We start from the raw sequence: 27,995 nt of genomic DNA, 5'->3' as shown, positions 1-27,995 counted from the left end.
TGTCATGTGGAAAACATCATTGAAGATAGCAATAGAGCGAATGAGGAGGTTCTAAACTGATATAACGTGACTCTTGGTGGGGATTGATTAGGAATCAGGTCGATTGTCATTGATGATAAGAGAGAAAGAAACAACTTTACTAACCCAAGAGAAAAGTAAGCAAACCAACTGAAGCCTGTTACATGTCATTCGACTGTCACTTGTATACCAAATTTGCCATGAATTTCGCTAAGGATGCTCAGCTGTACAGGAGTGAAACAAGATTTTTCAAAAATAACTTCCTTGCCGAAAGGATGGCTGTGGATCCTCCTAAATAAATCTGAATACAACGTATCCAGTTCATCTTCAACTGAAGACGATACATCATTTTTTTTGCTGACACGATGCCACAATTGAATTCAATGTGAGAGCCCAATTATGAGAATGTGCAATGTGACAAAGAGTTGTTGCCAAATGAGGAACTTGGCGAGCTATGGATGAATAGGAGACCTCAGATCCCAGTTTTCCTTGGGCTCTTATTTGGTCAAGGAAAAACTCAAGCACCCCACATGAGGTCAAAGTGCCTTTGGCTTTGAGTAGTTCCTTTTTCAGCTGACAAAAAAGTGCATACAAAAAGTTATGCATATAAAAAACCCCTTTACCATTGCAAATTGATTATCCTTCGACTAAATCATTCAGCTCAGCATTACTTGATTGATATGGACAGTGACATAACTGTACCTTTGTAGTATCTTCTAAATCAGAAATTTGTTTCGTTTTCATCTAAACACAGGTTATCTCAATTTCTTCCTATTTAATTAATTAATTACTTAATTGTTTTAAACGTTACCGATATTATTTCATTCTGTATCAAAATTTTTTCCTTGTTCATCATCAGTTTCTCTGCCTTCTGCGCTGCCAATTTCAGTTCCTCATTTTCCATTTCCAATAAAACTGCGTTTATTCCCTAAATTATTCCGTTCTCATAATTATTAATATCATCACAACAACAATTTCAACACCTTTACTTCCTCCTTCAGAACGGCAAGTTTCAGGTCATTAATCTCATTGTCTTTGCGCTGAATGACATTCATCAACATGATTAATTAAATTTTCTCGAAGAAATTTTTTGCTTCACCGTTAGAGATCGAAGTTCATCCACCTCTTTCTCAAGACCTCGCAATGTTCTGTGAGTTTCCTACATCCAATCATGATTATTCTCAGCACTCTTTTTGATCTCCTTCACCGTATTCTTTATTTTTTCCTCCGATAACTCTCCTTCCAACTGCGCAATCCTCTTTTTCAGGTACGCAATTTCTTCATCTTTTTCAGAGAGCGAGCGTCCTATAAAAGAACCTAAGTACTCAGAATCGCAGCCTGGAGAGGCGTCGATCGCTCGGGTGTACGATAAAGGGAGCCCCAGAACGTTTGTTAGTCAAGAATAAAGAAGAAAAGATCAGCTCCTCAAGAAACGTCTGTCCGTACCGAAAAGCAAACGAGGCAACATGTGTGGAGAGACACGTGGCGTGCAGGCAACACGTGATCTGACGTAACGAACGACGTAACTGTCCAACACAGAAATTAGTTTAAAAACTTTATTTAATGTGTTCCGTTTTTTCCTTTTAAGAGGGATGTGCATTTTTATATTTTCCCTTTCGCTTTTTTTATCTCCCTTTTTTTGTCTCCCTTCTTCACCCCTCTCATCATAACGAACTGACTCTACCCATTGGGCAGATATATCCCCATCACATTCACATTTTCCCACCAAAGAGACAAACATCACGCGTTTACATACACAAACCTCTTTCCTAAGCAGTCCAAAGTGCCCAAAGAAAGGCTTAGACTATCCCCAAAACACATATTCTATCGCGAAAGGACAAGTGCAGAGCGCAACATAACGAATACACGTGTCTTTTAAAAAATACCGTAGTCAGCCGTAAATCACCGACCTCTCCAAGATCGACTGCCCTCATCCTCCTCGTCTTCCTCATCTCCTTCGAACGCCAACTCGACACCGTCCTCCTCCTCCTCCTCAATTCTGACGTCAGGGTCCTAACGAAAAATCACATGACATCACTATTTTTAATAGAGAGACTCCCCAGTTTATATTTCTCTCTTGTTTTATTTTTTATTTTAAATTGGAAGAAATAGGCTATGGGTTATAACGAACCAAGTATTCATTTTCATTTTCGACGGATTCGGGTGCCTTGGGCGAGGGCTCCGCATCTTGGGGAGCCGGCGGCGGCGGCGGCGAACCGTTATCGGCACTCTGTTCTTGCTTGCGCTGGCCTTTGAACCATTCCATAGATATGGGCTTTGCCTTGTAAACTCCACCGTGAGCCATCACCTAAGGAAAATCGCGTAGCGAGAAGAATATGAGATTAACGCTTCGCTCACTATCTCCGCATCTCTTCGGCTCTTGAACGTGATCAGAAACGAAGAATCGTCGCTATCGGCTACGAGAATATTTTCTATAGCGGCAAAGTCCTGCAGGGGGGAGGAGGGAAGGAAGGAAAAGGAAAGAGGAAATTGAAATTCCAAGGTTTTCTTTTCGACACGCGGCATCTTCGTACAGAAATGTGCTCAGTAAGATCGTCGGCGCTTCCCTCGCTGAACCCAGTAACGAGAATTTGACGTTGTTGCCTTTCGAACGTCTTGGGACTGACGTCGAGTCCACCGCCACCACCACCGCTTACCTCCTAAAGGGGGGAAGAAAAACACATCTTTTGGATGCAAAGAACACGTGCACGGAACACAGAAATTAAAATTTTAAAAAGGCAAAGCATCCACGAAACTACTCTCTTCTATATTATCATTACCCCCGAATTTCCAGCCGTTGACGAATCCAGCTGAAAATATGATTATTCTTATTAGAAATGGATTCCATTTCTTTTTTCTTACTTGATCTTGACTGCCTTCGGGTGTCGCCGCCGTCGCCGCCGCCGCCGTTTGCTTTGGAGTCTGAGCCAATGTCGCCTGTTTGAACGCCGCTTCAGTTCCACTCGCAACGGAGTCCTTGAGCGACGAGATACTCGCCGAAAGACTCTTCAGGGTCTGGGGCGGAAGATTTTAATCAAATGCCCTTTTTTCTTCTAATTTACTGACCTGCATTACTTGTAGTTTGTCTTCGCGAGACATTTTCTTGTTTGTTTCCAGCATTGAAATGAGTCGCTACATATTCGCGTTACGATTTAGTGGATTATTGAACTTTTTGTCTTACTTTCTGCTGTTCTAACTGCTTTGCCATCAACGCCTGCTTCTGCTTTTGCAACTCCAAATTCTTCTGCATTACCTCCTACGTAAGAAACTCGCGTAGATAGACAATAAGCTCCCAGTGAAAACACCACACCTTCCTGGGCTTGGGACTACTAGCAACAGGCTACAAAAAACAATTGATTTATTTATAGAACAATTTACATTAGCCTTCTTACCTTGATTTTATTTAGAGACAGTGATCCAGGTGAGGGAAGAGTCCTCGGAGAAGCGCCGCTTGGCTTCGCAGGCGACGTTTCGCCGGCGTCATCCGAAGCACTCTGCGCCTGCAGTTTGATAGGCGCCACCTTGGCACCACCCCTCAATGAGAGGCCTCCGGATTTGGGCCCACCTCGCGTTGGCGCAACACTTTGTATCTAGAGAGATTAATATATGAGAGAGGGTCAAATGATTGTATGTGATGTACGTACCGATCCCGTTCCCATTTCGTCTTTGTACCAGAAGACTTTGATGAAGCGATTGTTGAAGACCGCTTCTGGGCAATCGTGCGCCCGTTTCGCGCCGGCGTGCGACGCGAATTGAATGAGAGCCGATTCCGGATCACTCAGAACTCCAACCTAGACAAAAAAAAAACGTTTATCTAGCTATTGGCTCCTATGGCTGGTTCTTCTTCTTCTTACTTGCATATTCACTATCGTTCCGAATCTTTGAAAGTATCCGTTCAATTTCGATATGTTGTTCAAGTGATTTGGCACTTTTTTCAACAGTAACGTTGACGTCAATTTCTGCTTGTCTGTTCTCTCGTCGTCGCCGCCGCCGCCGCTCTTTCCGGCGTCTTCCTTGCTCTGTCGCGACTGGGAGCCGCCGACAGCCGACACGTCGCGTTCCGTCGCAACTATCTTGGCTCCGTCTCGATCGCCTCTCTGCTCTCGCGGCCTCTTTCGATCGAAATGAGGTCCCCCTGGCACGTGATAGGGGCCCATGAACCCTCCTAGACGCCCTAATCTCAAGCCAATTCGCTCTCTAGCAATTTCCTCGTAAAACTTACGCGGACCAAATCGCGGTCCGAAGCCGCCCGGCATCGGCGGCATCGGCATCATAGGATGACGCCACGGCGGCAACGGCGGCGGTAATTGCTGTCCGTCAAACGACGGCGCTTCGGGATTATAGCCATTGGCGGAGAACTGATCGCCTAAAACAGAATTATCAATATAAAATCAACTAAATTAATTAAGATTCTTTATATGTACCGTGTCTCCGCATCATGCCTGGATGTATTGGATTCATCATGGGTAGCATGGGCCGTCTCGGCGGCAAGAATCCGCCTCTCGTACGATTGCTACTGTGCGAGCCGTCTTCCATGACGACGGCGTTGCCATGCTCGTAGAGACACTGATCGCCTTGAACACAGAAACCCTTCTCTAGAACCCCGGACGTACGCCTCCATTGACTCGTTTTCTCTCTCCCTGACTAAAAATGCGACTATACCTTCGTAATCGCGACACTTTCCCTTCACGTCCTCCTCCTTCTTGTCCTCGTCATCCAACGTCGCCGTCGTGACAACCGACACCAAGTTCGACTCCTCGCGAAATCCGCCGCCGCCGTCGGATCGAGGTCCAAGGCGTTCGTGGACACTTCCGTGAATACTTCGCGGTCCTTCTCCGCCGCTGGCGCCGCCTCCTCCTCCGCCGCCGCTTCCATGGTGATGATGATGGTGATGATCCTTGTCGTCGTAGCGACCCGGTCGCCGATCGTCGTCGTCGTAGGCGAAGTGCCGTCGACGTCGCACGTCGTCGTCGCCGCCGCGATTTCGTCGTCCGTACGAATGTCGATCGCGATCCCAGTTGCGCGATCTCGAATTGATTGTCGATATGGTGGAAATCGGCGACGTCGGTCGACGGGAACGCGACGGCGGCGGCGGCGGCGAACGGCGGCGCGGACTGTCGCGATCCGACGCGCGTTTCGTCCGTTTAAAATCGCGATCATCATCGTCAATAATCTAGATAATAGGGGGGAAAATAGTTAGAGACTCTCTCTTCCTATCTCAGTCATCTATATGGGCTCTTTGGTCCTATTACTGTACCTCTAGTCTTACAGGGTTTCAGTCTAATATAAGAGTCTTATGTCCTACTTTGTTTTCACTATCTATTGCCTAATGAATTATTCCTCTAGTTCTGCGTAGCAACACTAATAGCTAAACTTTGGAATAAAGTATCAACAAAGACAGACCCTACGGTTTAGATCAGGGTCAAGATTATGATGCTATTATGTATGTGATTGGCCTATTGCCATTCACTCGTTTCTTGTACACTGTCAATCCCCTATTGCCTCATTGCCTAATGAATTAGCAATCATGTCTCTAGCTCTAGGCCTTCTTAGTACACTCTGTCAATTCTCATATCTCTAGACTCCCTCTCTTACTAAATCTCTCTCTCCACTCACCGAATCTTGTCGAGAAAAATCCTCCGACACGCGACGATCTCTCGGCAACGACGTCGCCACGAGCGACGACGACGAGGCGACGTGCAAGGGCGGCGGCGGCGGCGGCGACAACATTCGCTTCGAACGACCCGTCTCGACGAACAATCGGCCGGATCTCTCCTTCGTCGAATGATCGGTCGTCAACGTAGCGGCGGCGACAGACGGCAGCGTCGCTTCGATCATATACGATTCCGTCGCGAGAGCGTCGAAGAGTTTTTCGACGAAGCGATTCGTTTCTAAGTGAGAGAGGGAGGGGAGGGAGGGACCTTTTTCCCTTTTCTATTTCGTCGCGCGGGCTTCCCCCTCTTACCGTTCGATAGAAATACTTCGAGTTGATCGATGCACAGTTCTTTGAGCTGTTCGTCCGATTTGTTTTTCTTGAGGAGAGCGAGAACGTATTTGGCGAGCGCTGCCGGATCGGCGTCGCATCTAGAATGGACGCGCGGTGGTTAGTTCGCTTCGGTCGCTCGTGTTTTTCGTTCTCACATTGGCTCGAGCTTGGCGCTAAGCCACGTTTTGAGCGATTCGACGCTCTTTATGTTCATCTCTGTTCGGGGGCCCCCCGGTTGGGTTTTCCGCGCTGGTTCGTGGGGTTGGTTGTTAGCGATTCGCGTGTACGCGGTTTGGTTTCAGAGGTGAAACGATGGATAAAAATCGACGTGCTGATTCTTCTGGCTGACTCGGTGCGCACGCCTATAATACGGGAACGCAGTACACATGGTCTACAAAATGTGCACTACTGTACTCATATAAAACCACGGATTGATAAAGCATAAAACGCTGAATAATCGCTATAGTCTTCTGGCTGACTCGGTGCGCAAGCCTATTATACGGGAACGCAGCACACATGGCCAAAAATCTAATAAAAATCCACGAAAAATGTAAAGTCTCAAATCATGAAACAGCTTATTTCTTTTTTTCTTTGGAAGGCCTTGGTGTGTATTTGTACGATGAGCTTTGCTTATGAGTATATGTAGTCCTTCTTGTACAGTCTTATTAGAGACAAAAATCTACAAGTAAAGTGACCTACCTGCTTTGACGCCGTCTAGTCTTTCCACCTAGAATTGTTAAATTAATTAGTAAAAAAGCTAACCAATGTGCATGACTCTGTCTCTCACGTGCTGCTCCAGTATCTGAAGAAATAACACGATCCTGTCCTCCAGTTGCCTGAGGGAAATCGTTCTCCTATAAAGGACTTGATCACTGACTTATAGTGTGATGAACTTCTTACCTCGTGATTTGCTACAGATGATGAAGCTTTTTTCAATTTATCTAAAGATGATTTTAGTCTAATAACCCTTCCTTCCTTCCTTTCCACTCTCTTTACCTTTGTATTTAGTAAATTTTTTTGAAAACACGAACTTTCTTCCCTTGCCATAATTGATCTTAAGTACCTTCACATTGTTGTCAAACCGTTTGAAGGTACTCTTCAGGGCACGCCTAAAATCATACGAATCCCTTTTCTTTGGGTCGTTCTCCTGCTTCTTCTTAAACCATCGATTAGCCATCCCAGAATAATTTTCAACGACAAGAGATATAACGTCGTTTTCTTCTCGTTCTACTTTCATGTTCCCCTTCCTTATTTGACAAGGAATGAATTTGACTCGAAGCGTGGCCTCTCTTTTGCCACTCGTTCCACTCTCCTCACACCACTTAGCAAATGCTTGATCATCGTCTGAAAGGCGGGGTGGACTCAGACAAGATGGAGAGTCGGATCCGTCTCTTTGAATTGGATCCGTTTCACATTCTGGAGTTGGATGGATTGAAGTGGGACTGGTGAATGGGATAAAACTTTCCCAAGTTGGTGAAGGGTCCCAAGAAGAACCATATTGAGTGCGGATGAATTCTTCGCCGTTCCGCAAAGGCGTCGAATACGCTATTCTTTGCCAAGCAGCGGCAGCAGCCTGATCAGGAGCAAAGGCAGGAGTACCGGACAAACACATAAAGGTTTCTTGACTAGCAGGCTCTGATTTGCTTGCCTGACTAATGTCAATGCCTAAAGTAGGGGACAAATTGGTTACGTTCGGGTTTCAATGTTTCCTTACCGCTGTCATGCCTGCTTTCAACATCCTGTACGGGAGTAGTCTGGATACCACTGAGGCCTGGTACTGTCCAGTCTGGTTCGGAAGAAAGTATAGAGCCGAATGGTCCTGACGCAGTCTAGCAGTAAATGAAACTTTTGAATGTGCTTGAAATAGCGGGATAGTTACCTGGCTGCCCACGGCCGGTGTCTGAAATTTGTATTCGCACTCAAGATCCAAAACGTCGTCTATCAAAATTCCGAGCCTCTCGTCTGCATATGTATGGTCTTTTTCCAAGTTTTTCTCATACCCACAACCACTGGGATTATTAAAAGAATTCAATTCCTCTGGACTGGATGTTGGCGCCAGATCAGTTTGCAAGTTGATGTTGGTGCCGCCCTCTGAACTGAAGAGGAAAAAATGTAGTGAGGTACTGACACAGAGGTATATATAAATAAATATTTATAGCCCTGAGCTGAGGTCACGCCCAGACCACTTCTACAGGAAGAAGTACACGCCCACACGACACACACCGTTCCCCTCCCCCGACCCGACCCGAAGTTTTCAAACACGGCTTACTGCAAAAGATCAGACGCTGGCACGGGCGCGGTACTAGATTTCAGCCATGGACTGTCGTTCGCAGGCGACGCGATCGCAGGAAAAGCTGCGCTTGCTGCACTCGTAAGCATCACACCGATGGTCGCTTCACGATCGCTGTACGCATTGCTGAGAAATTCGGTTCGAAAGATGTCATCCGAAACTTCCATATTGATGACAGTTGAGAGCGCTTCCTAGAGGGCGCCGAAACGCGTCGAGGCGGCGAAGGCGGCGAAAAGTCTTGTAGGCGCATGCGCACAAGCTACTTCCGTTTTTGATCTTCCGATTTGTTTTTCTTGAGGAGAGTATTTGGGCGAGCGCCGCCGGATCGGCGTCGCATTTAGAACGAAAGCGTGGGGGTTAGTTCGCTTCGATCGGTCGCTCTTGTTTTTTGTTCTCACATTGGCTCGAGCTTGGCGCTAAGCCTCGTTTTGAGCGATTCGACGCTCTTTATGTTCATCTCCGTTGGGGGCTCCCCGGTCGGGTTTCTCGCGCTGGATCGTGAGGTTCGTTGTTAGCGATTCGCGTGTACGCGATTTGGTCTCAGAAGTGAAACGATGGATAAAAATCGACGTGCTGATTCTTCGGTGCGCACGCCTATAATAATGGCCAAAAAATCCAATAAAAAATCCGCGGAAAAATTCTGCTCATATAGTTAATAGCTATCTCAAATCATAATACCCAAAATATTCATTTCATTTTTCCCTTGGAAGGTCGGGGTGTGTATTTGTATGACGAGCTTCTCTTATGAGTAGTCCTTCTTGTACAGTTTTAGAGCCAAAAAATCTACATGTAAAGGTGCCTACCTGCTCTGACGTCGTTTAGTTCTTCCACCTAAGATTGTTACATTTGAAAAAAAGTCAATCAATGTCTTCAGAGCTCACCTGATGCTCGACTCCGCCTCTCACGTGTAGCTGAACAATCTTGTCTCATAGTTGCCTGAGGCAAATCGTTCTGCTATAAGGAACTTGATTGCTGCTGACTACATACAATTGTGGTGAACTGCCTACCCCGTGATTTGCTGCAGATGGCGAAGCTTTTTCCAATTCATCTAATTCTAAGATAATTTTAGCCTAATAACCCTTCGTTCCATCCCACTCTCTTTACCTTCGTCAATCTTTCTAGTGAGATTTTCTGAAAACACAAACTTTCTTCCGTCGTCACCATTGATGTTATGTACAGTCACATTGTCGTCAAACCGTTTGAAGGTCTTTTTCAGGGCAATATTGAAATCATACGAATCCCTTCCTTTTCTCTCTCCAAACCATAGGTTGGCTACATCAGCATACTGTTTAACGGAAAGAGATACACAGCCGTTTGATTCTCGTTTCACTGTTATGCGACCCTCCATAATTTGACTAGGAATAAAAATAACCCGAAGCTTTGCCTTTTCTGTGCCACTCTTCTCACACCAACGATGAAATGCTTGCGCCAATTTTGAAAGGCGGGGAGGAGGAGGAGGAGGAGGAGGAGGAGGAGGAGGAGGAGGCGGAGGAGGAAGAGGTGCATGTACAGGAAGACAGTCAGGTCCGTCTCTTTGAAACGGATCCGTTTCGCGCTCTGGATTTGGCCGCATCAGAAACGGAAGCGGCGGCCGGATTGAAGTAGGATAAGTGGCTGGGTTCACAAAGAAATTTTCCACTGCTCCGTGACTCAGAACATTTGGCGCAGGGTTCCTCCAGACCCCATAAGGAGCACAAACACCGTATTGACTGCGAAGAAACTCTTCGCCGTCTAAAGGCGTCAAATACGTTTGTTGATAATCAGCGGTAGCAGACTGAGAAGGAGCAAGGGCAGACATCACTGACTCACCCATGTGCTTTGTAGGAAATACACCTAGTAAGAATTTTGTCAGGTCTTTATTAGCAACAAAGCGTGAGGGTAAGCGTACCACAGGTTTCTCGACCGGACTGCTCTGATTCGCTTGTCCGATTAATGTCAATGCCTGAGGATGAGGATAAATTGGTGACGTAAGGGTTTTGATGTTTCCTTACGGTCAAGCCTGCTTGCAACATACTGTACGGGAGAAAGTATGGAGCCGACTGGTTCTGAGGCAGTCTAGCAGTAAATAGGACTTTAATTAAATGTGCTCAATCTAGCGAGATAGTTACCTGACTGCCCATAGCAGTCGCCTGACTCCCGCCAGTGTACTCATAAAAAAGACCTACCGGTAAACGTTCCATCAAAATCTCAAGCTGCCTGTCTGTGTATGTATACCTGCTTGGTTTTTTCCCAATGACAGTGCCTTTTCCTCATGAACACCGGCAGGAAAGGGACTCGAATCAAAGGCACTCAATTCAAGGTCCTCCTCCCTGAAAAAGAGTTGACCGCGCGGCGACGACGGAGCCGGAACGTTTGTCTGTAAGCTGACGTCGGCGGCGCCCTTTGAACCGAAACTGGAATGAAGAGAAAAAATGTAAAGTGATTCGGGTCCGCCCCACGCCGGCCGCTTGGACATTCGGGGGATGGGCCCTATTCGCATGCTCCGATTGGCTGGCCTATCGCAGTGTGGGCGGCCCTCGCACGATTGCAAAGGTTAGCGAAAGATCGCGCTTGGACGAGAGCCAAAATCCCGAACGACAACGCTACTGTTACTTACTCAGGCTGTAGCGGCGGCTGCCAGTGTGCATCCCGCGACCGCGACTCCTCCACGAACTCCTCGCGCTCACCGCATTGATCATCCGCAAAGTCGTTCGCTGTCGTGACGTCTGAAGGCGACGTCATCGCCATCGCAAACTGCGTCAGTGACGTCGCTGGGGAGGATGCGCTTGCTGCGCGTGAGGCCTCGCCTTCGATTCCTAAGATGCGTACGCGAAAAAGACCTACTCATGCTCGCAATGATCGAATCCATCGTTCCGTCGTTCGCTGCTTCCTCTAGACACGCTTTGAGTTCCAGAGCGGACGCCCCGTTTTCCTCTTCGAAATCGTCGCGTTCGCTGTGCGCATTTGGTGCCGACGCGGACACTCCGCTGCTCAGAAACCGGGTGCGAACGCAAGAACTGCCACCCACTGCGTCCTCTAGAAATTCCATGGTGTTGTCTGAACACGGATTATAAAATGAGCCGCCGCGTGATCACCCGCGCTTTTACGGGCTCTCGAACAGCGTGGGCGTGCGTCAATTCTTATAAACATAAACAAAAAACAAGTGCAAAAATTTAAATGGTAAAACCTACCTGACATGCTGCAAGGCCAGCTAAAAACAACGTCTAATTTCTTGGAAGGACTCGGTTTACACGATGCAATTCGTTTCGCTTGACAAGTCCTTAGTGCAGAAGCATTAGAGAATACAAAAAAATCTACAATAATTGAGCCTACCTTCTTCCACTGGGCAAAGAACTTGAACTGTGCCACCGTCCATCTGAAACTGCTCCCCCACTGCCACCAAAGAATTCAGCTGATGAGGCGCCCCCGCCAGCAATTGGGCCCATATGGGCCCATATGACTCCATCTCCCGGGTGGTGGCGCTACAGCAGCAGCGGATAACGCAACCCTACCTTGTCCTCCTCCTCCTCCAGTTGCCTCGCCAGACAGTGGACCCCTTTCCTCCCCCAAAGCAGTCAACTCTAAATAAATTATTTACATATTGTACATGATGGAGATGACGCCTTTCCCTTCGTTCTTACTTTGGTATATCAAATCAGTTGACATTTTCGAAAAAAATGAACTTTCGAAAATGAACTTTCTTCCAACGTTTCCATTGATCTGTTCCACAGTCGGCTGTCCGCCGAATCGTTGGAAGGTCTTCCGAAGGGCAAGATTGAAATCGTACGAATCTTGTCCCTTTTTGCCGTCAGACCATCTTCGCGCCATTTCAGCGTACTGTTCAACTACCAGTGCGACGTGGCCGTTCTTCTCTACTGTCACTTCAACGTGACCCTTGCAAATTTGATGAGGAATGAAATCGACTCTCAGCTTGGCGCGCGCTCCCCTGCCGCTCTTCTTGCACCAGCGATAAACGGCGTGTGCTAATTCCGGAAGTTCTGGAGGTGGAGACGGCGAAGGGGCATTCGTACGGTCGAGAACCGAAGCCATTTCCCAATCTTGACCTGACACTTCGGATATGGGAGAAAGTCGACCACTGATTGACGTCGGCGAAGTGGCTGTGTTCATTATGGAGCTTGGGCTGTCCTCCGGGACTCTGGGTCGTGTAGCTAGAGCTCCGTGACGAGCGGGGTTTCGCCACACCCATTGCCCGTCGCAGGGAACGAGAAGTCCACGTTGAATGAAGAATTGACGCAGCGATTCTTCGTCCATCTGTGAGCCCAGTGCATGTTGAAAGAGAGATGCGGAGGGAGGAGGAGTGGGAGGAGGAGGGGGAGGAGGGGCCACCACTGGCAGAGCACCAGACTGTATCTCACTTGTGTGCTCCTTAGGGAATACTCATTCGCAAATAATTAATTTTTAAAAATTGAGCTTACTGCTGAAGACGGACACCTAGAAGACATTTATTTTATTATTTATCCAATTTGAATACAATGAAGTGACGTACCAAAGGTTTCTCGGCTGAGATGGCCTGCTTCGCTCGTCTGATTGATGGTGATACCTAAGAAAGAGGATAAATCGCTGACAAAAAGCTTTCAAATGTTGACTCACTGTTAAACATGTCTGCAACATTCTGTACGGGAGAGAGAACCGAACTGGCCGGTCCAGAGGCAGTCTAGAAGACCAAAAGGATTAAATACTAATTATTAATTAATTAATTAATTAATCACCTGATTGCCGCTGGCTTCCACCCGACTTCCGTCAATGTATGTAATCATCCAACAAACCTAAGAGAAGTATTTCGCTAATACGTGTTTGCTCATGTGTGGGGCGAACCTTTTGAGCTTTTTTCCAACGATAGCAATTTTTCTTCCTCTCGGTGATTGGCACCGAAGGTGAAGACGCTCAAATCGTCAACCTCCGGCAGAACAACGGGCGCAGCGCTTCCGCTGAACGCGAATTATTCCTCTAGCTCTGCGTAGCAACACTAATAGCTAAACTTTGGAATAAAGTATCAACAAAGACAGACCCTACGGTTTAGATCAGGGTCAAGGATATTAATCCACATGTACTGTATGTGATTGGCCCATTGCTACTCACTCGTTTCTTGTACACTGTCAATCCCCTATTGCCTCATTGCCTAATGAATTAGCAATCGTGTCTCTAGCTCTAGGCCTTCTTAGTACACTCTAGCTCTAGGCACTCCTCTCTTACTAAATCTCTCTCTCCACTCACCGAATCTTGTCGAGAAAAATCCTCCGACACGCGACGATCTCTCGGCAACGTGCAAGGGCGGCGGCGGCGGCGGCGGCGGAGGCGACAACATTCGCTTCGAACGACCCGTCTCGACGAACAATCGGCCGGATCTCTCCTTCGTCGAATGATCGGTCGTCAACGTAGCGGCGGCGACAGACGGAAGCGACAGCGGCGGCGACAGACGGCAGCGTCGCTTCGATCATATACGATTCCGTCGCGAGAGCGTCGAAGAGCTTTTCGACGAAGCGATTCGTTTCTAAGTGAGAGAGGGAGGGGAGGGAGGGAGTTTTTTCTCTTTTCTATTTCGTCGCGCGGGCTCCCCTCTCTTACCGTTCGATAGAAATACTTCGAGTTGATCGATGCACAGTTCTTTGAGCTGTTCGTCCGATTTGTTTTTCTTGAGGAGAGCGAGAACGTATTTGGCGAGCGCTGCCGGATCGGCGTCGCATCTAGAACGAAAGCGTGGGGGTTAGTTCGCTTCGGTCGCTCTTGTTTCTTGTTCTCACATTGGCTCGAGCTTGGCGCTAAGCCACGTTTTGAGCGATTCGACGCTCTTTATGTTCATCTCTGTTTGGGGGCCCCCCGGTTTCCGCGCTGGTTCGTGGGGTTCGTTGTTAGCGATTCGCGTGTACGCGGTTTGGTTTCAGAGGTGAAACGATGGATAAAATCGACGTGCTGATTCTTCTGGCTGACACGGTGCGCACGCCTATTATACGGGCACGCTCGCACACATGGCCACAAGAGGGCCACAGCCACAAGCCGGACCAGGCCGACCAGGCCACTGCCACTGCCAAGGGCCAAGCTACTCTTGCATTGATATAAAACAACAGATCGATAAAGAATATAAAACCGAAACATACAAAAACTAAAAATTTACAATTTCAAACATTCACCTGAGGTGTAAGCACCCGCTCCCCCCACTACAATTAATTGATTGGCTTTTGTTTCACATGCACCATGTTCATATCGTCCCTCATTCATTGATGGCAATGGAAGCCAATCCCCGGATAATTCATCATACAATTCAACACAATTGCTCTCCTTCCATCCTCCTGTTGCGACAAGTTTTCCATTCCACGAGGACAATTGACACGCGTACTTTGTAGGTGGATTAATATCAATCCACTTTTGTTCTTTCATCAAAAAACATTCAACTGAATTCTCCACCCCGTACCCTCCTCCAACAAACATTTTATCATCAATCACAGCCAATGAAGACTCAAACCGTTTATTCTTCATTTTCTTTATTGGCTCCCATTCTCCCTTATTAATATCAAAACAATCAACTCGATCACTCCCCAATTCCCCTCCCACAAGATAAATGTTCCCATTGTGTCCAATTGCTGATCTGTATCTGAGTTGACATTCATGTGGTATTTCAGTTAATAATTCCAAATCTCTCGTTTCACTTTTCCATTCATAAATTCTCTTGCATTGTTGATACGTGAGACCGCCCCCCTCCATGACATATCCTTTCCCTTCACATTCAAAGACACTCCCTATGTCAAAACAAAGGTCATGCTTCTCCCCCTTCCACACTCCCTCCTTCAACTGAAAAATTCTATCCAAAGAACCAACATGTAATATTCCATTGATTTCAGCCACACATCCGAATGGCAAACAAATATCAATTGGCATGTTTGGTTCGAATTTTTTCCATTTGAGATGACCCCCATCCCATTGTCCAATCTAAAAATCTCCAATTCTCAATCCTATTTCTATCAACCAAATAAAATAACCTTATTTCTCAATCCAATATTAGTCAATTCCGATTGCGCAAGCTTTTTGTCCAATTTCGCAAGCTTCTTCTCCAATTCCGCACGCTTCTCTGATTCCGCACGCTTCTTCTCAGCAAGCCTCTTTTCCCATTCCGCGTGCCTCTTCTCCAATTCCACAAGCCTCCTCTCCCATTCCGCACGCGTTATTTCTTGATATTTTTTCAGCTAATTTACAGGAGAACAATGAGAACAAACTTAGCAAAAAGTATTTTTGACACAGAACTAACTAGGCTCTGTCTAACAGCATTTTAAATAAAGAACTTTAGCTTTATGCTACAGACCTGCACTTGCTTCACTCGTCTCGCTGTTGGAACTAAATTGAATATCTGTCAACAACGTCTCAACTTTTTGAATAGTTTTATCTTACAATTTTTGATAAGTCTTATAATAATTTTTGAATCGTTCAGTCTATCGACACTAGTGTTAAACACAACCTGAAGAAAATGCTCGTTTGGATTCTCCTTAATCCAAAGTATCAGGCAATATGCTGCACAAAAGTCTTTGCCACGTTTCCAATTCCGCTGCAGAAAGGATTGTATAAACGCTTCTCCGCCTTGAAACGGCGGCTCAATGGCGCGAAAAAAATCTATCCAACTATCGCTTATTGTGCTTGACACAATTTTAATTAGCTAAAAAATCGAGGTTATTTAAGTGTAACAAGTCAACCTACAACTCAAGGGCCAAACTTGTAGCTGTGGAGTAAAATTATACAATGAGGAAACGGAACGCAGTAGCTTTTTCTAAAATCTACGTGTAAGCAGTAGGAACGAATATAGGTAACTAACTAACTAACTTTCAAAGCTGACAATGCGGAAAACAGCTCAACAGTTTTTCTCCGTTGCTCGCGAATGCTACGCAATAGAACTTGACATCTATCAGAGCTTGGGACTAGAAAGGTACATATAAGCACATGTATATCGTAAACTTGGCATAATAAATTTACTGAGAAACCGGGAAGAAAAACATCTTAGAGTCAAATCTGTGTCAGAAACACCGCGTATGATGCTAGCGGCGGCGGCTTTGGAGCCGATATCCTATAAACAGTGCAACAATTACATTAATTAACTAATCACTAAAGATGACCACTACACTGCATGCATGTACTGTACAATTTCATCAAGCCGGCTTTCAAGTGAACGACGTCTGGCCTTTGCCACTTCACATACTTTTCTTGTTCTCTGCAGAGACAAAAACGTACCAGGACTCACACAACCGACTACGTGTACTCTTCCAGCTTCTCTTTACCGTTGCTAAATAGTCAAGGTCTCTTGACACTGCTCCTGAATGTGCAAACTTCTTAAAAATCCTGCTTAGCTTCACCGGAGGAAGGTTCCCAAGCTGAATTTCAACAAGGCGGTCAACTGAGGAGAGCAACTGCCACAAGCTTTCCGGACTAAGAAGGCAGCATACGAATCTGATGAAAGCAGAAGCAAGCAGAGTCAAAATGACGTGACAACTGCCGTGAATCACTTCAGCTTTTTTGATGTCAATGTTAGTCATTCTTTTGAGTTTTCTAAGAATCAACTCGCTCTGCTGCTGCTGAAACGTCTTTGGCTGCGTTTGTGGAAGAACGATTTTTACATAACATTCCTTTGTAACTGACACATGATGCTGCTCAGTGCTAACAAGTACCATGGAAGATACAATTTTCAATTTGACAGGAAACTTTTTTCGGCTGCCCCCTGTTCTTTTAACTAGCGTGCCAATTACTTCAGAAAAAACTTCGTGGTGTGGTCGATAGTCGGCCTCTATAGAAGCACTAACAAAGATGAATATGACGTCAGCAGCGTCAGCTAAGGAACAAATCCCTAAGCAGATTTGCGTATGCATCCAATGATCTTACCTGTGCAGCTTTGACCACTAGCAGACATTGACTGCGTGACAGACTGACTCTGTTCAGCTCTGAAAGCCGTCTTGGGACGCCGTTTTTGAAGATATGTGGGTGGATTAGGCGGCGGACAAGGTTCAATCGCAGAGCGTGGTCGCGTTACCTCATTTATACAAATTAGATTATAAAGCGATCGACCTTGGTCGACTTCTGATAGGAGTGAGCAAAACGTGTCGAAGCTGTCAGGGCATCGCTGCAATGTAATGAGCAGCTGTCTTGCGACGTCATCGAGTGAACAGCGGCCAAGATCCGTCAACACTTCTTCGTATTTGTTAGATGTAAGGAGCTTTTCTTCGACAAGACGATCGAGAAGCTGTTTGGAGCTATTTAGAATGTGAGCAAGACACTGCACCGCTTTATGCAGAACAGGTTGAACCCGGAGATGCCATTTGGGATCTGCCATTGCGCTCAATCTCGTTGCAGTTACTCGTTCTCTCTCTAAGGTCTACTTGATATCTATGGTCAAGCCATATATGTATATGGTAGACCAGGTCCTGCATACAAGCAAAAATTGTATACAAACTACAAACAACTTGCATAAAAATGCAAAAGTGAAAGAACGCAGCACACATGGCCAAAATATCCAAATAATAATCAGGGAAAAATTCTACTCGTAAACTTAATAGTTATCGCAAATCATAAAACTCATAAAATTTCATTTCTTTCTTCCCTTCGGAGGTCTTGGTTTGTATGACGAGCTTCGCTTACAAGTAGTCCTTCTTGTAGAGTCTCAGTGACAAAAAAATTCTACAAGTGACCTACCTGCTTTGACGCCGCCTAGTCCTTCCACCTAGAATTTTACATTTGAAAAAGTCAATCAATGTGCATGACTCCGTCTCTCACGTGCCACTCCAGTAGCTGAAGAAATGATATGATCTTGTTCTCCAGTTGCCTGAGGCGAATCGTTCTGCTATATAAAACTTGATTGCTAACTACAAACAGTTGTGGTGAACTGCCTACCCTGTGATTCGCCACAGACGGCGACGCTTTTTCTAATTCATCCAATTCTAAAGATGATTTTAGCCTAATAACCCTTCCTTCCTTCTCTCTCTTTCACACTCTCTTTACCTTTGTCAATCATTCTAGTAAGTTTTCTGAAAACACAAACTTTCTTCCGTCGTCACCATTGATGTTATGTACAGTCACATCGTCGTCAAGGTACTCAGAAGGGCACCCTTAAAATCATATGAATCCCTTTCTCTTGGACCTAACCATTTTCTGGCTGTCTTAGCATACTGTTCAACGGCAAGAGATACGAAGCCGTTTGGTTCTCGTTTCACTGTCATGTTACCCTCTGTAATTTGACAAGGAATGAAACAAGCTCGAAGCTTGGCCCTTTTTTTGCCACTCTTCTCACACCAGCGATGAAACACTTGCGCCAATTTTGAAAGACGGGGAGGAGGAGGAGGAGGCGGAGGAAGAGGTGCATGTACAGGAGGACAGTCAGATCCGTCTCTTTGAAACGGATCCGTTTCGCGCTCTGGACTTGGCCGCATCAGAAACGGAGGCGGCGGACGGATTGAAGTAGGATAAGTGGCTGGGTTCACAAAGAAATTTTCCTCTGCTCCGTGACTCAGAACATTTGGCGCAGGGTTCCTCCAGACCCCATAAAGAGCACAAACACCGTATTGACTGCGAAGAAATTGACTGTGAAGAAACTCTTCGCCGTCTAAAGGCGTTGAATACACCATTTGTTGAGAATCCGTCGCGACTATCTTGGCTCCGTCTCGATCGCCTCTGCTCTCGTGGCCTCTTTCGATCGAAATGAGGTCCCCCTGGCACGTGATAGGGGCCCATGAACCCACCTAGACGCCCTAATCTCAAGCCAATTCTCTCTCTAGCATAAAACTTACGCGGACCAAATCGCGGTCCGAAGCCGCCTGGCATCGGCGGCATCGGCATCATGGGATGACCCCACGGCGGCAACGGCGGCGGCAATTGCTGTCCGTCGAACGACGGCGCTTCGGGATTATAGCCATTGGCGGAGAACTGATCACCTAAAACAGAATTATCAATATAAAATCAATTAAGATTCTTTCTATGTACCGTGTCTCCGCATCATGCCTGGATGTATCGGATTCATCATGGGTAGCATGGGCCGTCTCGGCGGCAAGAATCCGCCTCTCGTACGATTGCTACTGTGCGAACCGTCTTCCATGACGACGGCGTTGCCATGCTCGTAGGCACACTGATCGCCTTGAACACAGAAACCCTTCTCTAGAACCCCGGGACGTACGCCTCCATTGACTCGTATTTCTCTCCCAGACTAAAAACGTGACTATACCTTCGTAATCGCGACACTTTCCCTTCGCGTCCTCCTCCTTCTTGTCCTCGTCATCCAACGCCGTCGTCGTGACAACGGACACCAAGTTCGATTCCTCGCGAAATCAGCCGCCGCCGTCGGATCGAGGTCCAAGGCGTTCGTGGATACTTCGCGGTCCTTCTCCGCCGCCGCTGGCGCCGCCTCCTCCTCCGCCGCCGCTTCCATGGTGATGATGATGGTGATGATGATCCTTGTCGTCGTAGCGACCCGGTTGCCGATCGTCGTCGTCGTAGGCGAAGTGCCGTCGACGTCGCACGTCGTCGTCACCGCCGCCGCGATTTTGTCGTCCGTACGAATGCCGATCGCGATCCCAGTTGCGCGATCTCGAATTGATTGTCGATATGGTGGAAATGGGTGACGTCGGTCGACGGGAACGCGACGAAGGCGGCGGCGGCGAACGGCGGCGCGGACTGTCGCGATCCGACGCGCGTTTTGTCCGTTTAAAATCGCGATCGTCATCGTCAATAATCTAGGGAAAATAGTTAGAGACTCTCTCTTCCTATCTCAGTCATCTATATGGCTCTTTGCTGTACCTCTAGTCTTACAGGGTTTCAGTCTAATATAACAGTCTTACTATGTGGTCTGTGTCCTACTTTGTTTTCACTACTGTATCTATTGCCTAATGAATTATTCCTCTAGCTCTGTGTAGCAACACCAATAGCTAAACTTTGGAAAAAGTATCAACAAAGACAGACCCTACGGTTTAGATCAGGGTCAAGGATATTAATCCACATGTACTGTATGCGATTGGCCCATTGTACACTGTCAATCCCCTATTGCCTCGTTGCCTAATGAATTAGCAATCGTGTCTCTAGCTCTAGGCCTTCTTAGTACACTCTAGCTCTAGGCACTCCTCTCTTACTGAATCTCTATCTCCACTCACCAAGTCTTGTCAAGAAAAATCCTCCGATACGCGACGATCTCTCGGCAACGACGTCGCCACGAGCGACGACGACGAGGCGACGTGCAAGGGCGGCGGCGGCGGTGGGTTTTCCGTGCTGGTTCGTGGGGTTCGTTGTTAGCGATTCGCGTGTACGTGGTTTGGTTTCAGAAGTGAAACGATGGATAAAAATCGACGTGCTGATTCTTCTGACTCGGTGCGCACGCTTATAATACGGGAACGCAGCACACATGGTCTCTGGTCAACCGAGCGACAAAATGTACTCACATAAATTTAAACCACGGATTGATAAAGCATATATAACCGATAAAAACGCTGAATAATTGTTATAGTCATGCAAAAATATTATACCATAGAAGCACATTTACATTTTAAAAGCGTGTCTGCTAAAATTGTGCGTTCGAAAGAAATAACCCATAAAAAGAAGAGCTAAGCGGAATTGACGTATAAAAATAAATCATGAGTCGATGAACACAAAATCTAAGTACAACAGATATTTTAGGATTAGTCTTTGAGGGACTGTAATTACAGATGCTGGCCGGCCTTTCAATGTGACAGACTTTCAGATTCCCTATTGAGGTAAAACTCTCTACATAGGAGCAATCATATAGAAAGAAATTACGGGAAATGTGAACTTTGCGTGCTTACGATTGCGCTCCAATCTTCGTCTCGAAGAAGACTTCTTCTGCTATCATGCTACTTTTGTCCTTATAGCAAACCCACACACTGAATATCAATTCCGGTTTCTAAATAAGAATAGTGCAGGCATGCACTCGGAGGTGTACGATTTTGATATTGACTCACTTGTAAAAGTTTCAGAAGGTATCTAATAGACCAGTAGTATTTAGTGAAAGACTCTTGCTTTAGCTTTACATCTTCAAGCAATTCATTCTACAAAAAGACAATGCTTGACTGCCCGAGTATAATGAGCAGTATAGCCATGCACTGCATGTATACCGGATTTTTGATTTTCACAATAACGTCGAGAATATCACAATTTTCGTGCTCAAACGTGCACCAAACTTTGACAACGTTTACGCACGTTTGCTCTGTTTCGAACGTAACAGAAACCGGATGTTCGGGGTGAGGACGAAACCGAGTCATTGTGTTGCTAAATACTAAAGACACATTCATATACTACGGTGATCTCTCGAGATCTCGATGTACGGTACTGTGCATAGAAGCCACAATTTGTTCATTCTTGTCTCTTTCGTCCTTGGAGACGTCGTGAGAAAAGGACACATCATCAACTCCGATTCCGCGTGACAGTGTGTCAGAGCGTTCGATGTACAAAGCTTTTTGCGTCTGCAGCTCTAAGAAATATCGTCACCGTAGAGTATATGCATGTCGCGCAGTATCTATCGCATGCACCCTGCTTCAGTTGCGCCACGAAATCCGACAGCTTTGAGCGGCAGTGAGGCAAAATTTTTAAGAAAAATGGAAGAAAGGAGCTGCTATCCTTTCCCTCGTAGGCCTTTTCCGAACTTCGGCTAAAAGCGGTTATACTCATATCAAAGTAATCAGCTTAGATTCCCGTTCTTCAACCCTTCCAATCCTTACCACGCTTTGATAATAATCCAGTATCCATATACTTCTATGAAATCATGTCCAAATGTGAGTAAAGGAGCCGGAAGCTCTTTCGATCGGACCCTAAGATTACATACCGTAGGCACAAGCTAAAGCCTGAGGTAGTGTACGTACAAATTTCTGCTGCAATCGAAGACAAAGAAGATGGCTTTCGCTGATTTCATTGCAAAGACTTGCCGAATCGATTCAGCCGAGATCGCAGCCAGAATGCTGACACTTTCGTCTGCGTCGATTGGAAGTATATATTGTTGATTGTTACACTCAAATCCGTGCCCGGCATAGAAGACAAAAACGTATGATCCCGGACGAACCATGGAGTAGAATTTTTCCAAGGCTTTGACGAGTTCAAAGTGGGAAAGATCGAGAAACGTTAAGACGTGAAAATCAAACAATTGGCTCAGCTTCTTCGAAATGGTTTTCACATCGTTTTCAGGCGTCTTTAGACATTCGTGATTCTTGTACTTCTGGTTGCCAATGAGAAGAGCAATCTTGTCGGCGCACTCAGGTTTCCCAACAAACTCTCGCACTAGAGATAAAATTACGCTGATTTAATTCATATTTAGGAGAATTCACATCGAGTGTTCCTTTTCGTCAGTCCTCTTTCTATGGAACCGGTTACTCTGTCTAAGAAAAAGAGGAAACCTCCCATGAACAAGTATACACATCAAATGCACAAATATAATTAATTGGACGTACAAACGCCAGATAGTTTCATTAATTAACTATTTACCTTCTACGCGAAGCTTGACTGGTTTTGTTTCCTCAGGCTTGTGATGGTCGTCCAATGATACGACGCAGTGATATGCTCCTTGCAAGTAATCCCGCATGCGGGCTATTCTAAGCTCATGCGACGTTTCTCCGGAAATCTTCAGTCCTTCAAAATACCACTGATACTTCAAGTCTCTCGAAGTCAACTCGGTAAAACACTCTAGACGAATCGGACGTCCGTATCGAATAGGATCGTCCCGGTTTGAATCCTCCAGCAGTTTGTTGTCTTCGAAAACGCCTATTGACAATTTCAAGTCGAGTTCTATTCAAACATACAAACAAAGACGTGAGTAAAAACTTCGAATTAAACACTACCTTTTGGAGGAGGACATTGCAGTTCAAACGGAATCGTAGCACGGTACGATCGTTCTGTTATCTCAATGCAAGTATAGAGACCGGAATTTTCGTCGCTCAAGGAATTGATCTGCATTTCACGGGAGAGCTTATCTTGAATTCGTGTGCCGGCTTGACGCCACTCGCAGCGTCCGGAAAACGATGTAGCCAAAACGACCTCATTGCCTCTCTGCGGACCGTGCGGAGATGAAGGACGCGTAATTTTCGATAGGCTGACTTCTACGTAAACGATATAAGAAAAAATAAAACTGGCATACATTTGTGATACCACGAGGCGGAGCTCCTTGGCAGATGGGAATGTCAGGACACTAAAAAAACGCGTGGTAACGGAAAAGCCGACAAATGGCCGGCATGCATCTCATTACCGTAGTAGTGAACGATGTAGACATCCACGGCTCGAAGTTTAAACTGCCATTTTCTGTTAGAGCGTTTCTAAGACACGGTGTGTCGCAGCAGCTTAGAATTTTATGACGATGACACGAATAAGGCGGCACGTTCTCAAACGAGTCACGAGAGCGACGATACTGAAGGGAAAAGTGCAAGCCCTTCATTCCAGTTTGAATGATATTGTGCAGGCCAACGGCGACGTACTGGAACACTTCCTTACAGATAGCCGCAATTTGGTCTTCGCTACCACAGCTATAATGAGCGTCAGTGACAGTCAGAAATATTCTCGCGCCGTAGTCGGTAAAGGCACTGCAGTTGGCGAGAACGACGTCGAACCTCTCGTTGTAATGAAAACGAGAAAAATGACGAAATACTTCCGGGCAAACGCAGAATCGATTGGCGAGTCTCGTCACGAGGCGCGTGTACAGTCCTTCCGGCACCAGATTGCAGTCACAAAGGAAATAGATAGGCTTAGGAAAAACCGTTTCGGAGCCATTCTTTTGACTCAGTTCCGGATGCGAAGAGAATAAAGAGACGTTCGGATTGAACGTGACTAGAGCCGGAGCGATGAAATACTCGGACTTGAACTCGCTACCATTGAACAGACGCTGGTCACCGTCTCTCGAGTTCGTCACGTAGGGCGCTAGAAAGTCGTACTTCTGAAGCATCTGCATGATAATCTCGACGTTCTCGTTTTCCTCTTTGAGATTGGTTTGAATTTCCGAAAAGGAAATGATGCCGTAGCGACTCACTCGTCGCAATCTCTCCTCGTTCCGTCGCTCGTCGACCGTGTGAGCGTCAATCAGAGATTGAAATATTTGAACCAGCCAGCTCGGATCGAGAACGACGAAGTGAGAGAGCTCCTCCGGTTGGGAAAAGTAGACAATGACACTGATATCGTGAAAGTACTGAAGAAGTTCGTGGCAGTTCGAAATGACGACGTCTCTTTCGTTGAGATGACTCTTGAATTCCTCCACTCGCATATACTTACGATTCTTCAGCTCAATGATCATTATTTCAGCTTCTATCCAAGAGAAGGGAAGAAATTTCTTCGTGTGCTCTTGCTGCAACGCCTCTTCGACGATCGACTGTCGCAATTCGCGCAGATTGCGTCGTGCAAACTCCGACGAGAAAGTATTGTCGACAAAGAAGACGCCGGACACGTACGAGTCGTGGTAGTGCGGACAGCTCTCATACAAGTACTCCTTGATGCGTCGTTGCTTCTGTTCAAGCGTGGACGCGAACGAAGAAAAAGTCTTCGATTCGGAATAAATTTTATCAAGTCGGGTTCCAACCATAAGCACGGAAGGATTCGGCCGCTTCTTTCCGTCGTAGGAAATAGGCTGAGTGCAGCCTATAGCCGTTAGCCACGTTCTTAGGTATTCCTCGTTTGATTGGCTGCCAGTCTCTTCGACTTCAACTTTCTTGGAGTCTTTGTACATGGCAGCTGGCCGCTTGCTTTCTTCGTCTTCGGTCAAATCGAAAACTAGAGCATAGACGCCGTGTTCAGATAAAAAAGGAATATGACTATTCAAGTAAACGGGATGGCCGGCGAAGTCTGCTATTCGCAGGATGATATAGTCCGGTTCTTTAGTATCGTCGTCTTTTCCTTCTTTCATTTTTTTCAGTTCCTCATCGACAAATTTTTCCATTTCAGGAGACAGTTTGCGACCTTCGAATGCGAGGCGAGACAGCTCATCAGAGCTGCTATCAACATTTGCATCATACAGGTAGCTATCGTCAACGTCGTCTTCGTCGTCACGATAGTCCTTCTGCAAACTGGAACTGCTGGGTCGTTCACTGTTGCCACACGACTTCTTCTTGCTCTCAGGAGGATTCCGGATCTCCAAGGCGACTATGCGAGCTTTCATTCGTTCGAGAAACTCGACTTCGTCAACTTTTTCGAATTCGTACTCTTCTCCTCGTAAAGCGCACCCAACGACGGCGAACTCGATGCCCTCTGTGCTCTTCTCCAATTGCTTGCTTTCCTCTTTGCACGGCTTGTCCATGAGAGCGTTGACCAGCGACGACTTGCCGGCCAAATCGCGACCCACAATCATGAGTCTTGCTCTGCGGCAGGGGGTACCGCCGTCCTTGCGAAGAGCTTCGAAGTAGGCCATCTCAGCCACTGAACCGCGTGCTGTTATCTCAGCCGGGGCGCTTATGATGAGATCGTTCTCTTCATAACGCGCTTGAAGAGTCTCGTTAGAAGGCAGATCGTCTTGAGACACTAGAAGAACATCGTTATGTCAATTCAGTCAATGCCATTAGATATATTATTCTACCTAAGCGCTTGACAATGACGACTTCGACAGGCGTGCTTCGAATCGTTTCACCTCGACGAGATTTGACCTCGCAGACGTAACATCCCGCTGTGCTCGTTTTCAGCGTGCCTGTTTGTTTGCCTGAAAGGACGTAATCGCCCATGAACCACTGGTAAGCAAGCGGACCATCGCCATCGGCTTGAACACGAAGAGTGACGGCGCCGCCAAGCAAACAGTACGTCACTGGTTGCGTCGGTTGCCCAACAAAACGTAGCTCTATGAAAGGTCCATCTAGCTTTCTCTAAAGAAGTTCATTATTCTACGTGTAAGCACTAGGAACGAATATAACTAACTTTCAGAGCTGACAATGCGGAAAACAGTTCAACAGTTTTTCTCCTTTGTTCTTTAATAATTTCACTAATCCTAGAGTACACAAGGAAAGTTGGCGTCTACCAGAGCTTGGGGCTAAAAGTGTACATATCGTGAGCTTGGTGCAACAAAGATTTACTGAGGCATTGGGCGGAAAAACGTCTTGAAGTCACGTCTGTGTCAGAAACAGTTTCATCACTGCCTATAATGCTAGCAACAGCGGCTTTAGAGCCAATTTCCTATAAACAGTGAAATAATGCATTAATAAATCCCTGAGATGACCGCTACACTGCATTCACTATACAATTTCATCGAGCAGGCTTTCAAGTGAAAGGCGGCTGGCCTTTGTAACCGTCATTTTGCATAATGTTCTACTTCTCTGCAAACAAAAACGTACCGGGACCCACAAAACCGATTAAATCTTCCACGCTTCTCTTTACCTTTGCTAAGTTGTCAAGGTTTCTTGATACTGCTCCTGGATTTGCAAACGTCTTAAAAATCCTGCTTAGCTTCACCGGAAGAAGGTTTCCCAGCTGAATTTCAACAAGGCGGTCAACTGAGGAGAGCAACTGCCACAAGCTTTCCGGACTAAAAAGGGAGCATACAAATCTAATAAAAGTGGCAGCAAGAAGAGTCAAAATGACGTGACAGCTGCCGTGAATCACTTCAACTTTTTTGATGTCAATCTTAGTCATACTTTCGATTTTTCTAAGAATCAACTTTCTTTGCTGATGAAACGTCTCTGGCTGCGTTTGTGGAAGAATAATCTTTACGTGACATTCTTTTGTAACTGGCACATGACTCTGCTCAATGCTACAGGTAGTACGTTCCATAGAAGATAAAGTGTCCAATTCAACAGAAAATTCCTTCCATGTGCCCTCTGTTCTTCTAACAAGCTTGCAAATTACTTTGGAAAAAGCTTCGTGATGCGGTAGATAGTCGGCCTGTACAGAAGCATCAACAAAGATGAATATGGCGTCAGCAGTATCAGCTAAGGAACAAATCACTAAGCACATTTACATCCTATGATCTTACCTGTGCAGCTTTGACCACTAGCAGACATCAACTGTGTGACAGGCAAACTCTGTTCTTTGAAAGCCGTCTTGGAACGCCGTTTCTGAAGACACGTCGGAGGATTAGGAGGCGGAATAGGATGACGTAGCTCTACAAAAGGTCCATACTACACGAATGTACAATACAAACTAACTACACTCCTGTACCTTTTGTGCTACAGAGTTGCTGAAAAGGATGACGAAGTTTCGGGAGAATAGGCGACGGAAAAGGATGACGAAGTTTCGAGGTCTTAGGCGGCGGAAAAGGATGACGACGTTCCGGGGGATTAGGCTCCCTAATAGGCGGCAGAAAACGATGACGAAGTTCCCGACTCGCGTTCGAACGAGGTTCGATCTCAGAGCGTGGTCGCGTTCTACAAATTAGATTATAAAGCCCTCGACCTTGGTCGACTTCTGATAGGAGTGAGCAAAACGTGTCGAAGCTGCCGGAAGGACATCGCTGCAATGAATTGAGCAGCTGTCTCGCAACATCTTCGGGTAAACGTCGGTCGAGATTCTTCAACACTTCTCCGTATCGGTCGTTTGAAAGGAGCTCCTCCGCGAGAAGGCGATCGAGCAACTGTCTGGAGTTTTCTAGAAGGTGAGCAAGACACTCCACCGCTTCCTTCATAAAAGGGTTAACTCGGAGACGCCATTTTGGATCTGCCATTGCGCTCACTGCGGTACAGTACAGTACCGTACAGTACATGTACTCGTTCTCAGTTCCCAGGCGAGGGCTACTTGATATCTATGGTCAAGCCATATATGGTCAATCGACGCCAAGTCCTGACCTCC

At 46.3% G+C, this 27,995-nt stretch overlaps 7 protein-coding genes across 18 annotated transcripts; all 7 read right to left on the bottom strand.

Moving 5' to 3' along the window:
* Positions 1–87: 87 nt before the first annotated feature.
* On the bottom strand, positions 88–1,759 carry LOC136193414 (uncharacterized). The gene is made up of 9 exons (XM_065982663.1): positions 1,465–1,759; positions 1,226–1,323; positions 1,118–1,177; positions 1,002–1,058; positions 830–946; positions 721–762; positions 642–665; positions 363–591; positions 88–309 (listed from the first exon to the last, which is right to left on the bottom strand). Exons 1-8 carry the CDS (start codon positions 1,757–1,759, stop codon positions 364–366), a joined length of 921 nt encoding a protein of 306 aa, XP_065838735.1. The 3' UTR covers positions 88–309; position 363.
* Positions 1,561–6,354, bottom strand: LOC136187781 (RNA-binding protein 26-like). Of its 2 annotated transcripts, none has more exons than XM_065975799.1 (18): positions 6,160–6,354; positions 5,984–6,102; positions 5,635–5,909; positions 4,681–5,191; positions 4,443–4,613; positions 4,241–4,384; positions 3,873–4,183; positions 3,663–3,809; positions 3,411–3,608; positions 3,329–3,358; positions 3,200–3,274; positions 3,085–3,150; positions 2,881–3,033; positions 2,799–2,828; positions 2,553–2,678; positions 2,377–2,466; positions 2,150–2,326; positions 1,561–2,031 (listed from the first exon to the last, which is right to left on the bottom strand). In XM_065975799.1, exons 1-18 carry the CDS (start codon positions 6,216–6,218, stop codon positions 1,921–1,923), a joined length of 2,793 nt encoding a protein of 930 aa, XP_065831871.1. In that variant the 5' UTR covers positions 6,219–6,354; the 3' UTR covers positions 1,561–1,920. The 2 variants fall into 2 exon arrangements, with proteins under 2 accessions (XP_065831871.1, XP_065832512.1); XM_065976440.1 differs by having other exon boundaries at positions 4,443–4,592.
* Positions 6,355–6,389: 35 nt separating this feature from the next.
* On the bottom strand, positions 6,390–8,510 carry LOC136191973 (uncharacterized). 2 transcript variants are annotated; one of them, XM_065980793.1, is made up of 8 exons: positions 8,274–8,510; positions 7,884–8,100; positions 7,719–7,833; positions 7,001–7,669; positions 6,905–6,945; positions 6,792–6,858; positions 6,704–6,731; positions 6,390–6,655 (listed from the first exon to the last, which is right to left on the bottom strand). In XM_065980793.1, the coding sequence occupies exons 1-8, from the start codon at positions 8,459–8,461 to the stop codon at positions 6,580–6,582; spliced, it is 1,401 nt and encodes a 466-aa protein (XP_065836865.1). In that variant the 5' UTR covers positions 8,462–8,510; the 3' UTR covers positions 6,390–6,579. The 2 variants fall into 2 exon arrangements, with proteins under 2 accessions (XP_065836865.1, XP_065837617.1); XM_065981545.1 differs by having other exon boundaries at positions 6,390–6,652.
* Positions 8,511–8,703: 193 nt separating this feature from the next.
* LOC136189267 (uncharacterized) lies at positions 8,704–13,502 on the bottom strand. 4 transcript variants are annotated; one of them, XM_065977569.1, is made up of 18 exons: positions 13,110–13,502; positions 13,004–13,060; positions 12,885–12,948; positions 12,781–12,834; positions 12,710–12,725; positions 11,915–12,659; positions 11,607–11,854; positions 11,118–11,553; positions 10,891–11,062; positions 10,509–10,687; positions 10,403–10,455; positions 10,286–10,349; positions 10,183–10,236; positions 9,399–10,127; positions 9,302–9,348; positions 9,176–9,248; positions 9,098–9,125; positions 8,704–9,051 (listed from the first exon to the last, which is right to left on the bottom strand). In XM_065977569.1, the coding sequence occupies exons 8-18, from the start codon at positions 11,320–11,322 to the stop codon at positions 8,982–8,984; spliced, it is 1,674 nt and encodes a 557-aa protein (XP_065833641.1). In that variant the 5' UTR covers positions 11,323–11,553; positions 11,607–11,854; positions 11,915–12,659; positions 12,710–12,725; positions 12,781–12,834; positions 12,885–12,948; positions 13,004–13,060; positions 13,110–13,502; the 3' UTR covers positions 8,704–8,981. The 4 variants fall into 4 exon arrangements, with proteins under 4 accessions (XP_065833641.1, XP_065834361.1, XP_065835122.1 ...); XM_065978289.1 differs by having other exon boundaries at positions 8,704–9,048; XM_065979050.1 differs by having other exon boundaries at positions 9,176–9,245.
* Positions 13,503–14,402: 900 nt separating this feature from the next.
* LOC136199081 (uncharacterized) lies at positions 14,403–17,619 on the bottom strand. Its single transcript, XM_065989194.1, has 10 exons — positions 17,151–17,619; positions 16,553–17,100; positions 16,417–16,485; positions 16,251–16,341; positions 16,101–16,195; positions 15,994–16,047; positions 15,675–15,936; positions 15,589–15,620; positions 15,269–15,472; positions 14,403–15,218 (listed from the first exon to the last, which is right to left on the bottom strand). The coding sequence occupies exons 1-10, from the start codon at positions 17,596–17,598 to the stop codon at positions 14,403–14,405; spliced, it is 2,619 nt and encodes an 872-aa protein (XP_065845266.1). The 5' UTR covers positions 17,599–17,619.
* A 103-nt stretch (positions 17,620–17,722) lies between these two features.
* Positions 17,723–20,612, bottom strand: LOC136185438 (uncharacterized). 4 transcript variants are annotated; one of them, XR_010669536.1, is made up of 9 exons: positions 20,402–20,612; positions 19,480–19,987; positions 19,242–19,412; positions 19,049–19,192; positions 18,432–19,000; positions 18,264–18,370; positions 18,156–18,202; positions 18,039–18,105; positions 17,723–17,985 (listed from the first exon to the last, which is right to left on the bottom strand). XR_010669536.1 is itself a non-coding variant. In XM_065972572.1 (8 exons), exons 3-5 carry the CDS (start codon positions 19,351–19,353, stop codon positions 18,639–18,641), a joined length of 618 nt encoding a protein of 205 aa, XP_065828644.1. In that variant the 5' UTR covers positions 19,354–19,412; positions 19,480–19,987; positions 20,402–20,612; the 3' UTR covers positions 17,723–17,985; positions 18,039–18,105; positions 18,156–18,202; positions 18,264–18,638. The 4 variants fall into 4 exon arrangements, 2 of the variants coding, with proteins under 2 accessions (XP_065828644.1, XP_065828651.1); XR_010669537.1 differs by having other exon boundaries at positions 18,039–18,102; positions 18,264–19,000; XM_065972572.1 differs by having other exon boundaries at positions 18,264–19,000.
* Positions 20,613–20,701: 89 nt separating this feature from the next.
* Positions 20,702–27,924, bottom strand: LOC136191671 (uncharacterized). Of its 4 annotated transcripts, none has more exons than XM_065980060.1 (21): positions 27,369–27,924; positions 27,184–27,312; positions 26,589–27,139; positions 26,453–26,527; positions 26,257–26,387; positions 26,133–26,202; positions 25,801–26,080; positions 23,494–25,745; positions 23,397–23,436; positions 23,090–23,347; positions 22,737–23,036; positions 22,580–22,630; positions 22,121–22,532; positions 21,980–22,069; positions 21,791–21,909; positions 21,592–21,732; positions 21,377–21,537; positions 21,224–21,310; positions 21,068–21,165; positions 20,949–21,008; positions 20,702–20,899 (listed from the first exon to the last, which is right to left on the bottom strand). In XM_065980060.1, the coding sequence occupies exons 1-20, from the start codon at positions 27,907–27,909 to the stop codon at positions 20,966–20,968; spliced, it is 5,829 nt and encodes a 1,942-aa protein (XP_065836132.1). In that variant the 5' UTR covers positions 27,910–27,924; the 3' UTR covers positions 20,702–20,899; positions 20,949–20,965. The 4 variants fall into 4 exon arrangements, with proteins under 4 accessions (XP_065836132.1, XP_065836138.1, XP_065836145.1 ...); XM_065980066.1 differs by having other exon boundaries at positions 20,702–21,008; positions 25,801–25,920; positions 25,966–26,080; XM_065980073.1 differs by having other exon boundaries at positions 20,702–21,008; positions 27,369–27,496; positions 27,603–27,924.
* Between the last annotated feature and the right edge of the window lie 71 nt (positions 27,925–27,995).

Source organism: Oscarella lobularis, chromosome 1 (assembly GCF_947507565.1).
Source record: "Oscarella lobularis chromosome 1, ooOscLobu1.1, whole genome shotgun sequence".
Taxonomy (NCBI): domain Eukaryota; kingdom Metazoa; phylum Porifera; class Homoscleromorpha; order Homosclerophorida; family Oscarellidae; genus Oscarella; species Oscarella lobularis.
Note: the sequence above shows the minus strand (reverse complement) of the source record. Positions and strands in the feature narration are given on the sequence as shown.